Consider the following 17,926-nt stretch of genomic DNA (forward strand, 5'->3'; position numbering starts at 1 on the left):
ATAAATAAAATCTTAAAAAAAAAAAAAAAAAAGAAAATGCTTTCCAGACTCACAATGTCATGACACCCTAACTGGTCTCTACCCACAATGTGAAAAATAATGTCTTTTTAAAAAAAAAAAGTTTTTCTCTAATTTTACCTTTGTTTTTTAATTCAAGTATAATTAACATACAGTGTTGTATTAGTTTCAGGTGTACAATAGAATGATTCAACAATTCCATACATTACTCAGTGCTGATCAGTGATCTGTGTACTCTTAATCCTCTTCACCTTTTTAATCCATCCCCTCACTTACCTCCTCTCTGGCAACCACCAGTTCCCTATACTTAAAAGTATCTGGTTTTTTGGTCTTTTTTTTTTTTCTCCATTTGTTTTGTTTCTTAAAGTGCATATGAATGAAATCATATGCTATTTTCTTTCTCTGACTTATTTCACTTAGCTGAAAAATAATGTAGTAAGCTGCTCAGAACATTGGTTTTCTATGAACAGCTTTCAGGTGTATCTAATTATTTAGAATAATAAGTTTTACAATAAATGCAACGTCACAATGATAATAAAAATGGGAAATACAGATTATTTCATCTTGTAAAATTAAATTATTGCATTTCTGGCTGTATCTTTCTATTTGGCACTTATATGTGAATACACACACATACATACATATGTAATAAAGGAAAAATGTTTTTCACTGTTCTGCAAAACCGGTAGTCTCTGGCACGGAAAAGTATTGCTGCTCTAAAAATTTGCATTCCAGTCCAAAAGGACTCCATGAAGAACGTATTCGGCTTGGTGCAGGTAAATTTTGGTAGGTCCTTGAAGACAAAATAAGCTTTATACCTCTTCAATAGCAGGAGAAAGAACTGAAGTCACGAAACCCTACACTATAACAAAGTGCCATAGTGGCGGCCTATAAAATGAAGTAACAAAATCCCAAACCTGCCCAGGTTTCCTCCCCACTCACTGAACGGACGTAACTCACAAAAAACAGCTCCCGACCTCTAGGCCGGAACCGGTAAGAAACTCTCGCGATAGCCTCTCGACCGCCGGGAGCCTTCTGTGAGCACTAGTTCCCGCCCCCTCAGTGCGCCCACAGACTGTCTGCTCCCCGTCTGCTACCGCGGGGCTGGCCGGAACTTTTATCCATAGGAACGGGTTTACACTGTAGAGTGTTGCCGGCCGGCGTCAAGGAGACTAGAGTGCCATCCTCTTCCTCTCACCGTAGCCGCCGCGGAGCGGAGCCGAGCAGATCAGATCCAGGAGCGCGGTTACCGGGCGGGCTGGGTCTATGGTCGCTCCGCGGGCCGCTCCGCCGGCTGGTGCTTTTTTATCAGGGCAAGCTGTGTTCCATGGCAGGGAACTTTTGGCAGAGCTCCCATTAGTAAGTGATCTTCCGTCTTCTCGCCCGGGGCTTGTTCTTGGGAGTCGGTGAGGACGGGGCCTGCGACTCCCTTTGGCCTGGATCCCGGCCCCTGTCCCGAGCGCCGCGGGGTCTCCCGGGGGCGGCAGCGGCCGGAAGCGGGATGCACTTTTCTCTGGCGACTCCCCTCTCCCCGCCCCCTGGCTGCGTTTCGGGGGTGGGGGGGAAAGATCTGTGAGCGGGCAAGGGCGGGGGCTAAAGAGGTTCGGTCTCCGAGGAAGGAAGGAGTTTAACTTCGGATTCCTGGATAAGCTAGGCCTGGAAGCGGGGTGGGGTGGGTTGGGATGGGATGGGCGCAGGTATGGAAAGTGTGGCACAGTTCCGGACTGTGAGGCCGGCTCTTCAGGACAGTTGGGGCTCGCTTTTGCCTGGGCTCTCTTCAGTTGTCGGCATTGTAGTCTTTTGTCATTGACCTTCTATCTTGAGTGGATTTAATACTATTCCGAGGAGAGAGTCCAGAGTCAGTCTTGTTTCTGCTGTCTGACCGCTTCCTGCCTTACCTTATGAATAGATGGAGTTGTATGTTGGTTAGGAAGAGGGCAGGTGCTCTCAAAATGTATCCATTTCATTAGTCTGTGCCTTTTATTTTGTTTTAAGCATGCATTTTCCAGTGACTTTGCCGATTTCTTTAACCTATTTCATGAGTAAGTTTTTGTTTTTGTTTTGACCGTGGAAGAACTAGAGTAATATTAAAAATATTTTTCCCTAAATACATTTGTTTAGGCCTAAAGGTGGGTGATGAGACTAATTGAACTTTGACTAGGCTTTCCGCTCTACGGTTGAAAGATGAACAGAACCTGATACTATTCTATTTTAGTGTAAATATATCTTAATGCCAAGAGACCATTAGTAATTGTAGTTTAAATTTTGATTCTGTGAAGAAGTTGGATTCCTATTCATTCTGTTTTTAGTCCTTTGTAAGAGAAGAAAAACCTATTTTCAGAAAAGCAGGCTTTCCTCTTGCTGTAAGTGATTCTGTGGAGATGAAATTCTATAGAAGCCTTACCTCTGATTATATTTTTATTTTGCACTGTTTTGCTCAGTGTAATATTTGCTTGGGCAAAATTAAAATACAGAAAATTTAGTGGACAAGGGGTAGTATTTTAATAAAGTTTGAAAGAGGGTGAAAGAATTGACAGGTAGCTAGCTGTTGATTATCAGAAGTTAGAGCCATTTTTCAACTTAAAAAAAAAAAGATACTACCTGCCTTTTGGTAAATGTTCTCATTATGCTTTCACTTATTGTTGGCATAATAAGAACATTTATCAAAGGGGGAGCAGGATCTATAATGTTTTTTCACTCTTGAAATATAAAATTGTTATAATGTTAAATGTGCTTTTTTTGAAAGTGTCCTTCCCTCACAATTCAAATAGTCCTGGAGGAAGGGGCCACTGCGCTCTCTTCAGAATCATGAAGTGCCTTATCTGCAAAAGGTTGCAAGTGAGAAAGACAAGGCGATCAATTCTGGAAAAACAAACCAACAAAAAGATGACAAAAACCATCGTTTTAGGTGATTTTGGGAAAAGAGGAAAATTGACATGAACTATGTTTATCATGGCTTGAAGATGCACATTTTAACATTTCTGAAATGAGCATGACAGTTTTTTTCTTAGCACATGAAATAATGGTGAATTTTACAAACAATATAATCTTAAATTTTATGAGATTTGCTATGTATAAGTGTTCTTGGTTTATCTTCCATACTATGTGCTGTGAGGAAAAACTTAAATATTTGTGAAATTTATCTTTTTAAGAACTTTAAGTGACTGTGAGGATGAAATTAATGATAATTCCAGAACATAGTGAATCACAGCATTTTCTAGAAAGTTGAAGTAGAGCACAACACATTCTTTGACCTTACTGCAGTAAAAGTAGAAGGGCACTAAATACTAGGTGGCTGACTGAATTAATGAAGAGGTAACAGAAATAAAAATGTACAAAATCAATTCTGGATATTTTATTGTATCAAAGAGGAAACTGAAAATACAGTTATATAATATCAAGGAAATAACCTGATGAGATCAATATATATCCATACCTATGGGATGTAGCCAAAGCCACAGTTATAAACTAACATCCAGAATAACTGAGAAAAAATAAAAATAAGTCAGAATAGTCTGAGAATATTAAAAAGGAAACAGTGAAATAAATCCGGGGGAGGGGGTAAAAAAAAGACTTAATAAAGGTAACACTGATATTAACATAGTAAAAGGAAAAATAGTCAGAAATTATAAGAGCTGGTTCTTTGGAAGGAAAAATCAAAATAGTAGACTAAACTGCTGCTAGTTGAATCAAAGAAAAGAGGGATGATACGAAGATACAAAATTAGGAATGAGAAAAGTCAATAAATCCAGATGTACTTTTGGGTTATCTCCATGGTAATAAATTTGAAAGCCAAAACAAATTAAGAAAGTTACCAAAGAGGGGCGCCTGGGTGGCTCAGTTGGTTAGGCGACTGCCTTCAGCTCAGGTCATGATCCCAGGGTGCTGGGATCGAGCCCCGCATCGGGCTCCCTGCTCCGTGGGAAGCCTCCTTCTCCCTCTCCTACTCCCCCTGCTTGTGTTCCCTCTCTCTCTCTCTCTCTCTCTCTCTCTCTGTCAATTAAATAAATAAACAAAATGTTTAAAAAAACAAAAAGAAAGTTACCAAAGAGCTACCCCTTAAAAAATGCTCTGGCTCACATTATTTCATGGGTAAATGTTTTCCCATTTTCAAGAGGATCTGCTACTGAAATTATTCCAGTTCACACAGAAAGAAAGCTTTCCAGTTCTCTCTTTGAAGCTACAAGAACATTGATAAAATCTAGCAAAGGTAGCACTAAAAACAGTCTGGTTTGAATATTAATACAAACATCATAAATTATTAACAAGTAGAGTCTAACATTACATTAGAAATATAAAAAAATGATAGTGATTTTATTGTAGAAATATAGTCAGTGTTAGAAAATCTGTTAATAAACAGTGAAGGCATCAAAAGATGTCTATTAAAATTCAACATCTATTTTTGACTAAAACAAATAGGATGGTTTCTTAACATGGTAAAAACATCAAAGCATGAATAAGAGATATTTAATGGTGAAACATTAGGAAAATTAGGGTGCCTGTTTAACATTGTTATGAATTGCTACTCAATACAGTTAATAGAATGAGATACTAAAAATGACAAAATTGTCAGCCTGTAGAGATAAAATTAACTTGAAAATTCAGTTAATTGAAAAATTATTATAAATAATAAAGGTTTAATAAAGTGACCAGTTACAAAATGTAAAAATGGGAAGCTTTCTTTTTTTTAAAATTTTTTTATTCTTAATGTTAATCCCCATACATTACATCATTAGTTTTAGATGTAGTGTTCCATGATTCATTGTTTGTGCATAAAACCCAGTGCTCCATGCAGAATGTGCCCTCCTCAATACCCACCACCAGGCTAACCCATCCTCCCATCCCCCTCCCCTCTAGAACCCTCAGTTTGTTTTTCAGAGTCCATCGTCTCTCATGTTCGTCTACCCCTCCGATTTCCCCCCCTTCATTCTTCCCCTCCTGTTACCTTCTTCTTTTTTTTTTTTGTTCTTAACATATATGGCATTATTTGTTTCAGAGGTACAGATCTGAGATTCAACAGTCTTGCACAATTCACAGCGCTTACCAGAGCACATACCCTCCCCAGTGTCTATCACCCAGTTACCCCATCCCTCCCACCCCACCCCCCACTCCAGCAACCCTCAGTTTGTTTCCTGAGATTAAGAATTCCTCATATCAGTGAGGTCATATGATACATGTCTTTCTCTGTTTGACTTATTTCGCTCAACATAATACCCTCCAGTTCCATCCACGTCGTTGCAAATGGCAAGATCTCATTCCTTTTGATGGCTGCATAATATTCCATTGTATATCTATACACCACATCTTCTTTATCCATTCATCTGTCGATGGACATCTTGGCTCTTTCCACAGTTTGGCTATTGTAGACATTGCTGCTATAAACATCAGGGTGCATGTACCCTTTCGGATCCCTACTTTTGTATCTTTGGGGTAAATACCCAGTAGTGCAATTGCTGGATCATACGGTAGCTCTATTTTCAACTTTTTGAGGAACCTCCATACTGTTTTAAAGAGTGGCTGCACCAGCTTGCATTCCCACCAACAGTGTAGGAGGGTTCCCCTTTCTCCGCATCCTCGCCAACATCTGTCGTTTCCTGACTTGTTAATTTTAGCCATTCTGACTGGTGTGAGGTGATACCTCATTGAGGTTTTGATTTGGATTTCCCTGATGCCAAGCGATATTGAGCACTTTTTCATGTGTCTGTTGGCCATTTGGATGTCTTCTTTGGAAAAATGTCTGTTCATGTCTTCTGCCCATTTCTTGATTGGATTCTTTGTTCTTTGGGTGTTGAGTTTGATGAGTTCTTTATAGATTTTGGATACTAGCCCTTTATCTGATATGTCATTTGCAAATATCTTTTCCCATTCTGTCGGTTGTCTTTTGGTTTTGTTGACTGTTTCCTTTGCTTTGCAAAAGCTTTTTATCTTGATGAAGTCCCAATAGTTCATTTTTGCCCTTGCTTCCCTTGCCTTTGGCGATGTTTCTAGGAAGAAGTTGCTTCAGCTGAGGTTGAAGAGGTTGCTGCCTGTGTTCTCCTTTAGGATTTTGATGGACTCCTGTCTCACATTGAGGTCTTTTAACCATTTGGAGTCTATTTTTGTGTGTGGTGTAAGGAAATGGTCCAGTTTCATTCTTCTGCATGTGGCTGTCCAATTTTCCCAACACCATTTGTTGAAGAGACTGTCTTTTTTCCATTGGACATTCTTTCCTGCTTTGTCAAAGATGAGTTGACCATAGAGTTGAGGGTCCATTTCTGGGCTCTCTATTCTGTTCCACTGATCTGTGTGCCTGTTTTTGTGCCAGTACCATACTGTCTTGATGATGACAGCTTTGTAATAGAGCTGGAAGTCTGGAATTGTGATGCCACCAGCTTTGCTTTTCTTTTTCAACATTCCTCTGCCTATGCGGGGTCTTTTCTGGTTCCATACAAATTTTAGGATTATTTGTTCCATTTCTTTGAAAAAAGTGGGTGGTATTTTGATGGGGATTGCATTGAATGTGTAGATTGCTCTAGGTAGGATTGACATCTTCACAATATTTGTTCTTCCAATCCATGAGCATGGAACGTTTTTCCATTTCTTTGTGTCTTCCTCAATTTCTTTCATGAGTATTTTATAGTTTTCTGAGTACAGATCCTTTGCCTCTTTGGTTAGATTTATTCCTAGGTATCTTATGGTTTTGGGTGCAATTGTAAATGGGATCGACTCCTTAATTTCTCTTTCTTCTGTCTTATTGTTGGTGTAGGAATGCCACTGATTTCTGTGCATTGATTTTATATCCTGCCACTTTACTGAATTCCTGTATGAGTTCTAGCAGTTTTGGGGTGGAGTCTTTGGGGTTTTCCACATAAAGTATCATCTCATCTGCAAAGAGTGAGAGTTTGACTTCTTCTTTGCCTATTTGGATGCCTTTTATTTCTTTTTGTTGTCTGATTGCTGTGGCTAGGACTTCCAATACTATGTTGAGTAGCAGTGGTGATAGTGGACATCCCTGCCGCGTTCCTGACCTTAGGGGGAGAGCTCTCAATTTTTCCCCATTGAGAATGACATTTGCTGTAGGTTTTTCATAGATGGCTTTTATGATATTGAGGTATGTACCCTCTATGCCTATACTCTGAAGAGTTTTGATCAAGAAAGGATGCTGTACTTTGTCAAATGTGGAAAGCTTTCTTTTAAATGAATGATGGAAAAATATAGTTACAAGTACCAATGGAAGATATGAAATATACAAGAATAAACTAAAGAAATGTGCAGGACCTATAGAAAGAAAATTTTTTAAATTCTGTGGTAGAACATAAAGATTTTAATAAATGGAGTTTGAATTCTAGCCTTGTAAAGATAGCATTTCTCTCTATATTGATTTCTAAATTTAATGCAATTGGGACTTGACATAATACTTCTAAAGTTCAAGTCTTAGAATAATAATTGTAATAGAATATCGAGAAGTTTTTCTAAAGAATAGTAATTAGCAAGGGGAATATTTTCCATACCAGATTTTAATAATTTAATCTTATGTTTTCAAATAACATGGCATAGGAATAAGAAAAATTGAAAGAAAAAAGCCTTAAGTGTATTAGAAAATATAGGTGAATTTTTTTTTTTTTAATCATTTAGTGTCAGGGAAGGCCTTCCCACTTGTGACCAGCATAAAATCAAAGTAAAATATGGGTTGGTTTTAATAAGTGATTCATATTTCTGTGTTACAAATAATTAAATATTAAGAGATCATGCTCAACTCAGGAAATGTTTGCAGTTTATTTGACAAATGATTTATTATCCATAGTACACAAATTATATGAGAAGAATCTCTTAATTGTGAAAAAAACCATCCCATTAGAAAAATTGTCATTAAAATTACAGTGTACAAAAGAAGAACTGTATTTTTGGCCAGTAAGGCATGGAAAAATGTTTAGCCTCAGAAGTAAACTAAAACACAAAACCCCAAAAACAGTAAGATACTACTTTGCCTTTAAGTTGTAAAGTATTTAAAAGATTGGCAGTAACCCATAGGGGGTTTAAATATTTTAAAACTCTCATGTACTGTTAATAGGAATGGAAATTGGTGTGACGAATGGAGTACAAACTGACAATGTAAAACAAAGTTACCAGCAAAACCAACCAATCACTTCTATTTCTAGGAAATTATTTTAAATATATTATTAACCAAATATGCATGGGTGAATTACAAAGCTCTTCATTAAAGCATTATTTTTAATAGTGAAAAATTATAAGCTACATGCCTATTAATAGGAATTAACTAAGTAACAATCCATCCATAATGCTGTGAAGCAGTTTAAAGGTATGCTGAATAACAAATTTGTTGACATAGAAAGACTTCCAGAACATAATGAGTGACAAAAGCAAGTTGCAGAATAGTGTTTTGGGTCATTTCAATTTCATATCTCTGGTTAAAAATAGTAGACTTGACTAGGCAGGCGGAGGAGGCTATTAGTGTAATAAATTCTGAAGCAGATTTTAACATGAGTGGAATTTGTGAAGTAGAGAAATACTGCAGTTACTCATGAACAACTGAGAAAAGATAATTCAAATCTAAGGCATCATCATTTGATGCCAAATAACTATACCATTATTTTATGTATCACTAGGGAAAAATAAACATGCTGCAGATTAAAAGCTTAAGGCATCACTGATTGTAAGATCTTTCTTGATATCAGAGTCTTAAAACCAATGAAATAACAATATAAGGTAGTGAGAGAGAGAACAAAAAAGAGACAGAAGGGGTGCCTGGGTGGCTCAGTTGGTTAAGCGACTGCCTTGGGCTCAGGTCATGATCCTGGAGTCCCGGGATTGAGTCCCGCATCGGGCTCCCTGCTTAGCAGGGAGTCTGCTTCTCCCTCTGACCCTCCCCCCTCTCATACTCTATCTCATTCTCTCTCTCAAATAAATAAATAAAATCTTAAAAAAAAAAGAAAATTAGAGTGGAATTTTTTTTCAGGGCATATTTACATTCATTAGTGAGATAATTCTCAGAGTTTCAAGAAATGTGAAAAATACTATCTTCCAAGGTTACTTCTTGCACTTTGTATTTCTCAGAATGTTCATAACTTGTTCAGTCTTAGTATATTTTTTGTGACTTTGTTAGTTGATTTTCTGTAACGTGTCTTAACATCTTCATTCTTCTAGTTTACAATGGATTTTGGATAAACAAGATCTGTTGAAGGAACGCCAGAAGGACTTAAAGTTTCTCTCAGAAGAAGAGTATTGGAAATTACAGATATTTTTTACAAATGGTAAACTTTAAAAAAAATTGACTGAAATGGTACAGTTGGTTACCTCTGAATTAAAACTTTTGTATAGTAATTTGTTATAAGCTGTTTTAGTCCCTACTTAATATTTTTATTCATGTATTCTTTTTATAACTTATATTCATTTATCTTTCTAAGTGATCTAAATACAGTCTTTTGTGAATCTTACATTGTAGAGACACTCAAGACAGTCTCAAAGTGTTCATTAATCTCCCTATGTGGGAGGGTAATGTGTTATTAAACCCAGTTTAAGATTGGCTAAAGCAAGTATTTTGAAGATGAATGGATTCTTTGGGCTGGCATCCTATTGATCATTCTTATCTTACAAGTTTGCGTAGATGATTTAGAGTCAAAAGATCCTTGCTCTCCCACATGGTAGCTTTGTTACATGATCTTTCTAACCTTCAGTTCACTCTTCTGCAAACCTACCTCTCTGTTGTTTGGAGAATTCATTATGGACTTTTTAATAAACTTTATACAATGGAAGTTGTAGTGCGTTTGATTACTGTCTAATATTTTCCTTTTATATTTATTCTAAAGATAATAAAAAAACATTGAAAATACTTAGAAGGTAGAGGAAAATGCCTATCATTCAACCTTCTTAATATAAGAATAGTGTTTGCTATGGGACACTTTCTATTTTTTATTGTTGTTAATGCATATCTATATTTTTTTTAACAGATTTGCAAATCCTAGTCTTAGCCCAGTGTGATCCAAGTAGAGCTTTATAGCATATGTAGGTTTTTCTCTTTGTTAAAAATTAATACAGTCATGATTTAACCACATGAAAGTTATTTTTCAATGTCAATATTATAAAGATACCAGAAGAACATTTAAAACTTTATTATTTTTCTTTTAGTTATTCAAGCATTAGGTGAACATCTTAAATTAAGACAACAAGTTATTGCCACTGCTACAGTCTATTTCAAGAGATTCTATGCCAGGTAGGACTTTAATTTGGGGATTATGTTACACCTATTTGAAACTCTTATGTCATGTTGATGAACCTTAGTATAAATGAATCATGTGTTTGCCATAGCGTTATCTTGGTTTTTTTCCCAGTGTTTTCTATATGAATGACATTTAACTTTGTTTTATCATATTTTAGGTATTCTCTCAAAAGTATAGATCCTGTATTAATGGCTCCTACATGTGTGTTTTTGGCATCCAAAGTAGAGGTATGAAATAGTTTTCTTTTCTTCATTGAAGTATAATCAATGTACATTGGTTAATCTGCCCTAGTTTTCATATTACCTATGTAAAAATAATGACAGATGGTGATTTATGCAAAATTTTGAAATTCATACAAAATCAAAGATATACATGTCTTTATACATTCATTTAACAAACACTTATGTAGCATTTACTATATACCAAGTGTTATTCTAAGTTCTTTTACAACTATAACTGACTCATAATATGACTTACAATCCTCATAACAAACAAGGGGGTGTATGGTAGTAATATCCTCATTTCATAAAGGAGGAAACTGAGGTACATAGAGATTAAGAAACTTGCCTAAGATCATAGAGCTGGTAAGTGGCAGAGCCTGGGAGTCTGGCTACTAATTCCATGCTTTTAACTGCTTTGTTCTAGGTCCTCTAAGACATTTACTGTTTGGCACTAAGTAGTATTCCATGAGTGCCACAGCTTCGCTACTATAACCTGAGTTATAGTACCTCCTCCTGTGTCCTTCCTTCTCCATATGCATCCTATGTCTTACTGTCTTCCCTCCCTGCTTCCTGATAATGGCTGCCTGCCAGACTGTAGGGAAAGCAAGGATTGAGTGTGGCTCTAGTCAAATAGATTCTGATGAGGGTAGAGGAACTAGGTGAGGGAGAGAGAAGAGAGATGGGAACTTGGAGCTGAGACTAAATCTCTGCTCACATTTTCCTTTTCAGTATTTTTGAGAGAGCGCAGCTAAAATCCAGACAGTAATAGGAGATATTGACTGATGTTCATTATAATATATGCAATCTTTAAAGTTCTGAACCCTTTGTATTATGTTTCTTAGATGTCTTTAGAATCGTAATTGTATTCTTGAAAATTGAATGTAATTTAAACCTAATAGGTTTATATTCCTTTTGGTACTCAATTTTGATTTAGTTTTGTTTTAGTCATTATTTAGGATTATTTAAGACATCTTTCCTAATTACTACCTAAAGTAATGAGAGTTGACCCTGTTAGAAATAATATTAAGACAGACTTTCTAGAGGTTTATGGTTTTCTAATTATTTATAAGTGGTAGCTTAAAGGGACAGAACCAGCCCTGTTATTACTAAGTTCTTTAGTGGGAAAAGGAAGTGTTTATAAAAAGCCCATATTATGGGGTGGTTTTTCCAAATATTACCATGTAATTTGATGTATCTGAAGCACAACCAGTATGGAAAATCTAGATAAAATCTTTATAAATTTCTACTCTTAAAGATTAATTTGGGGATTTTAATTTGTTTTGTTTCTTAAATATCTTTTGTTATGTGACGTACTGAGTGAAAGTTTTCACTCTAAGAATTTTGGATAAAGAATTCCTGGATTGGGATGCCTGGCTGGCTCCAGTTGGTAGAGCGTATGACTCTTGATCTCGGGGTCATGAGTTCAAGCCCCACATTGGGTGGAGAGGATACTTAAAAAAAAAAAAAAGAATTATTCCTGAAAAAAAAAATGTATCCCTTTATATTTGGTTATAGCGTTATTGTTTTTAATCATTAACTGTGACCAGATCTTTCTGTGTTTTGTCCAGTTGTGTGGGAATTATACAGAAATGACTTTTAAGATGTCTGAGGCATTTACTTTTTAGTTTCAGTTACTATGGTTTGAGGTTTAAATATAAATATAAATATATATACACACATACATACCTTCCCCATCCCCCAAAACAAGGATATAGGTTAAAGGTATTTATATAGATTAGGACTAGGTTTAGTTTCATTTCTTTTGTTGAATAAGGAACCGATTCTTGATTTTTCTGTTTTAAAATGAAGTGAAGGTTTTAGTAATCTTATGAGGTTAATCAAATTAAATGAGACAATATATGTAAGGTGGATCACCTCATAAATTTTAGTTATTTTTACAATGTTGGCATATTAAATTCAAAGCGGAAATGGGAACTGACATTAAGAGTCTTGGGGCACCTGGGTGGCTCAGTCAGTTAAGGGTCGACTGTTGATTTCGGCTCAGGTCATGATGTCCGAGTCAAGGGATGGAGCCCCGCATTGGGTTTCCTGCTCATCACACAGTCTGCTTGAGATTCTGTCCCTCTCCCTCTGCCGCGCCCCTACCCCCATCCCCTCTCGCACTCTCTCTCTCAAAAAAGGAAGAAAAAAGCTTGCTTTATGGTAAGGCTGAAATTATTTAAAAAAAAAAAAAGTCTTATGGGGCACCTGGGTGGCTCAGTCAGTTAAGTGTCTGACTCTTGATCTCAGCTCAGGTCTTGCTCTCAGAGTTGTGAATTCAAGCCCCGTCTTGGGTTCCACACTGGGCATGGGTAGAGCCTACTTTAAAAAGAAAAAAAATAAAAGGAAGTTTTATAATATATCATTCTATCATTCTTGTCTTCCTCTTCCAAATAGAATAATAGTTTCTATGGTCTTTTAAATTCTTTTGGTGATACTAAAGTTTATCTTTAGAGATTCAAGTGTTTTATTACTAAATAGTATGCAATACCTGTTCATTAGTCCAGGTTCAGTTGAATAGGAAGCATACTTAATATTTTTATTGCAGTTAAGTATAGAATCTAAAAAATCTTTTTGGAAACTAATTGGGGTGTAGAAAACCGGCACTGTTGCGTTAGGGCTTGGTTTCTAATTTGGTATCTCTCAATGATGTTAAATGACAAAATTATTTAAACATTTGTCTTATTGCAGCCATTTTAAGGAAAAGTAATGCGTTTAGAGATTTAAATACTTCACGCTTCAAGTAGGTAGAAGATGAAAACCAGACTATAAACATGGGGGGACATAGGAAATGCTTTGCTTTGAATAGACCCAGATACCCTTAGGTTCATTGGGTTACTATGTACCTGATCTCATCTACTTTTATTTCTCTAGGAATTTGGAGTAGTCTCAAATACAAGATTGATTTCTGCTGCTACTTCTGTATGTAAGTGCAAAAAGTATATCCTGCTTTAAGGATGTAATTCTTTAAAAAAGCTCTATAGGACCTTAATGTTTTTCAGTTTATGAGACCTGTGAAATATTGGTTGGGTTTATTAAATCTCCTGTGGTCACATTTATGGCTAGTGTATTTGGCTAAAAATAAAGTTAAAATACTAAAAACCACTTAGAGTATTATGTCCAAGACATTATGTTTAATGCCAAAAATGACTGGTAACTATTGTCCAAAAACTTCAACTCAGTGGCTCTTAAATAATAAGGGTAAAGAAAAAACTTAATTTCCCAGTTTTATTGTATTTTTTTTGCTTCATAATGACTAGCCATTGTGTCATTCTTGTGGGTAAAGTAAACTGTTTCTTTAGTAATTGTAGTGTATGTATTTGATAGGAATAATGTATTTTGCCTCCATATTGAAAAACAGTGCAAGGAAAAAAATGCTGACGATAGTAGTCAGCCTCAGTTCTGTCTGAGCAACAGCTGTATAACCTTGAGCAAATTCCTTTATCTCTTGGCTTTAGTTCTTTTTCCAAAAAGATGGGGTTTAGCTGCCTTGGAGTCAGGACATTAAAGGAAATAACACTGTAGACTAGTGATTGTAAAATATTGTATACAAGGTATTAACATTATGCTATGCTCCATCTTCATAGGTTAAGCACAAAGCCAGCACCTAACAAAAGATGAAAGATAATGCAGAATTTTTTCTTTTTTTTTTACTTACCTGATCTTGCACAGAAGAGGCAGAAGGTTTTTGTGTTTTTAGGTTTGTGAACCAGACTAATTTTCATATTTTTGGGTCATTCCCTTTTCTGAGAAGAGTGTAATAATCTAATTCAGTCTTTTCCATGCCATATTTTACTCTTCTAAGAACAGCAGAGTAGTAACCAGTTTTTCCATAGAATTTAATATAGCAGATATATCACATTGATAAGTATTGGATTGCCCTCTGGAAAATTGAATTATTAAAAATTCAAAAACAACTGGAAGGAAATCCATCAGAAGGAAATCCACCAGAATGTTAGCAGTGCTCATCTGTGAGTAGTGGATTCTAGGTGCCTTATTTTCTTCTTATGTTATTTTTGTTTTCCAAATTTTTTAGAAAGTGTGTATTTTTAAAAATGTAAAATACTGGGGCACCTGGGTGGCTGAGTCGATTAAACATCCATCTCTTGATTTCAGCCCAGGGTCCTGAGATCAAGGGTCTCAGGGTCCTGAGATTAAGCCCCGCATCGGGCTCTGTGCTGAGTGTGTAACCTGCTTGAGATTCTCTCTTTCTCTCCTCCTGCCCCTCCCCCTGCTCACATGTGTGTGTGCTCTCTCTCTCTCTCAAAAAAAAAAAAAAAGAAAAGAAAATGTAAAATACCTATTACTAAGGTTTATTTTTCATGCAGAGCCATAAAGGTATATTCATAACAGTATTTGGTTACCAATGAAGAAGAAATTGTTATAGTAGAATATTTTTGTTTATTTCATAAATGTTAATAGTGTATTATATAGGCTTATACAGCTTAGATTTCAAATTTCAGCTCCCTTGCCTTCTATGTGGCAAATCGAGCAAAATACAATCTCTGTGTCTTAGTTTCTCATCTTGCAGATGAGGATTAATAATATTTATGTCAAAGGGTTGTTGTGAGGATCAAATGAGTTAATATCAGTAAAACTCTTAGAACAGTGTCTTGCTCAATGTCTTAGTTTGCTAGGCCTGCCATACAAAGTGATAGAGACTAAGTGGTTTAAACAACAAAATTATTTTCTTACAGTCTGGAAGCTGAAGTCCAAGATTAAGGTGTCAACAAATTAGTTTCTCCGAGGCCTCTCTTCCTGGTTTTCAGAGGGCCACCTTTTTGCTATGTCCTCACATGGTCCTTTCTCTGTGGGTGTGTACCCTTAGTGTTTCTTCCTCTTTTAAGGACACCAGTCCTATAGAATTTGTGCCCCACCCTTATGGCCACATTTAACCATAAGTACCTCTTAATTACCTGTCTCCAAATCAGTCACATTGGGGGTTAGGTCTTCGACATTGGAATTTGGCAGGGGCAGGGGCAGAGAGCATGGTTCAGTCCATAATACTCAGTAAACTTCAGTGCCTACTCATCATCATCAATAACAGCATTGTCCTCACTGGAAACACCATATTGGTTGCAGTGGTGGATACAAAGATAAATAAAAGGAATTTAAGGACAAGAACATAAGACATGCATATACAAATATAATACAAAAGAAAAAAATAAGTTGCATAAGAGAATTAGAGAATGCAGTGAATGTTTTGAGTGGTAAAAGGTTATTTGTTAGATGAATCCAGAAAGGCTTAAATTGAATTTGGTAAAGAAAGATAGACTTTGAACCTGGGAAATGTAGGGGAAAGATAGTCTAGGAACATCAAACAGTTGGTCAAAAATAGAGAAACTAATGAGTTACATTCAGTGAATGGTCAGTAAGGAAATAGCTGGAAAAAGTCCTAGAGGGCCTTCAGTGAAGAATCTGCAGTTTGTTCTGTTGATGATGGTGGTACATTTGAAGGCTTTATTTCTCAACATGATGATAATGCTAGAATTGTGTGTTAGGAAGGTGAGTCTGGCAGAATAATGCAAGGTGAATTGGAGGAGAATGTGAGTTGAGGTAGACAGATTTTCAAGTTTTTCACATGCTACAACATGGATGAACCTGGCTGGCTCAGTCAGAGAGCATATGACTCTTGATCTCAAGGTTCTAAGTTTGATCCCCACACTGGATGTAGAGATTACTTAAAAATGAAATCTTAAAAAAAAAAAACCATGGATGAACCTTGAGTACATTAAAGTAAGTGAAATAGGCCAGTCAAAAAAGATGAATACTATATGATTCCATTAAATATTATGAATAATTAATAGAGATAGAAAGTAGACTAGAGGCTGTTAGGGGCTGGAGGGAGGGGAAAAATGGGAAATTGTTGAATGAGTATGGAGTTTCAGTTTTGCAAGGTGAAAATTCAGGAGATGGATTGTGGTGATGGTTGCACAATTGTGAATGTACTTAATATTACTGAACTGCATACTTAAAAATGGCTAAAGATGATAAATTCTATATAATGTGTATTTTACCACAATTTAAAAACCACCCAAAAAATCCCTCTGAAATACATATAAAGCTGCAAATTGTAGTCAGTGCCGTCACCACAGGGTGCTGTGAGAAATAAAAGCTAACAAGTTTAGGGCGCCTGGGTGGCTCAGTTGGTTAAGCGACTGCCTTCGGCTCAGGTCATGATCCTGGAGTCCCGGGATCGAGTCCCACATCGGGCTCCCTGCTCAGCAGGGAGTCTGCTTCTCCTTCTGACCCTCCCCCTTCTCATGCTCTCTCTATCTCACTCTCTCTCTCAAATAAATAAATAAAATCTTAAAAAAAAAAATTCTTAAAAGCTAACAAGTTTAAAGTAGAAAAATATTATTTGGAAGTTATTGAAGTGACCCAGGTGAGTACTAATGAAGGCTTAAAATGATGTTTTGGCTCCCAGCAAGGAGAACAAGCAGGCTAGATTTACATAATAGAGTCAGCAGGACTTTTGAAAAGCAAGGATTTAAAACAAGTCAAAAATGATTTTGAGGTGTTTTTGCCTGGGCATTGGGAAGGTGAAGGTGGTACCAGAAAAGGAGAATTAAGTAGGTTCTGAAAAGAGTTAAATTTAATCTTGGACATTCTAAGTGTAAATGTATCAGTAGAACATCTTAGAAATGTGAGGCCAATGATGGAAATTTGGGACTTGGTAAATTTCAAGAGATAGAGTTGCCTAGTGTCATGTGCTACTTAGAAGATGAGTACCACAGGAAGAAAAAAACCAGACCCTTTGGGTTTGTGATCTTTGAGAGAGAATGTCTCTGTCATTGGACATTATGAGATAGGGGTTGAAGCCAGGTTTCAAAGAACTAAGAAGTGAGTAGGTGTGGAGAAAAGGAGACTCTAACTGTATTACAAATACATGAAATAACCTCAGTGAAGGGGGTGAGGGGAAATGCTGACCTAAGTAACTTTAGGAAGAAGTACAGTCTATAAGACTAAAGCCAAAAGGAACTGCATATAAGCACTATACTCTAGTTGATAGATTTGATACTTAATGTGGGTATAAGTTAATTCCAATACTACTATACTTGTATCTGGAATTGAACAGTTCCAGTAAATATATACATCCATGGTAAATGGATGGCAGATATTGAGAGCCAGGTTTCTCACTGCTGGAATGGGAATATACAAATAAGCAAGGAGGGGAGACCAGAAAGATCCATGTAGCGATCAATTAGAGTTACACATCAGTATGAGCTCATGTTTACCTTACCATAAATATACATAAATGTTTATAGGTACATGAATTTGTGTGCGTGTGTGTGTGTGTGTAGGCTTTGTCAGTTAAGAGGGTCTACAAACAATGACATCGCAGTAACAATGAGTTTTCCTAGTGCCCAGATCTTTGTTTCTCATACCATTCTCCAATGTTTCTCATACCATTCTCCAATAATAAGGAACTGGGCCTCTTTGGAGAAATGACTGGGACAGGAAATATGC

At 36.4% G+C, this 17,926-nt stretch overlaps 1 protein-coding gene across 5 annotated transcripts in view; it reads left to right on the forward strand.

Annotated features, from left to right (window-relative positions):
• The first annotated feature begins 1,077 nt into the window (after nt 1–1,077).
• CCNC (cyclin C) overlaps nt 1,078–17,926 on the forward strand; it is a 28,919-nt gene continuing 12,070 nt past the window's right edge. For 3 of the 5 annotated variants that reach the window (XM_044917321.1, XM_044917322.1, XM_044917320.1), the window contains exons 1-5: nt 1,078–1,377; nt 9,163–9,269; nt 10,144–10,228; nt 10,393–10,462; nt 13,331–13,382. In XM_044917321.1, coding sequence (XP_044773256.1) covers nt 1,346–1,377; nt 9,163–9,269; nt 10,144–10,228; nt 10,393–10,462; nt 13,331–13,382 — 346 coding nt within the window. In that variant the 5' untranslated portion in view covers nt 1,078–1,345. The remainder of the gene's footprint in view (nt 1,378–9,162; nt 9,270–10,143; nt 10,229–10,392; nt 10,463–13,330; nt 13,383–17,926) is intronic. The other 2 variants (XM_021693190.2, XM_044917323.1) reach the window with 1 other exon arrangement.

This window comes from Neomonachus schauinslandi, chromosome 8 (assembly GCF_002201575.2).
Source record: "Neomonachus schauinslandi chromosome 8, ASM220157v2, whole genome shotgun sequence".
Lineage (NCBI taxonomy): Eukaryota > Metazoa > Chordata > Mammalia > Carnivora > Phocidae > Neomonachus > Neomonachus schauinslandi.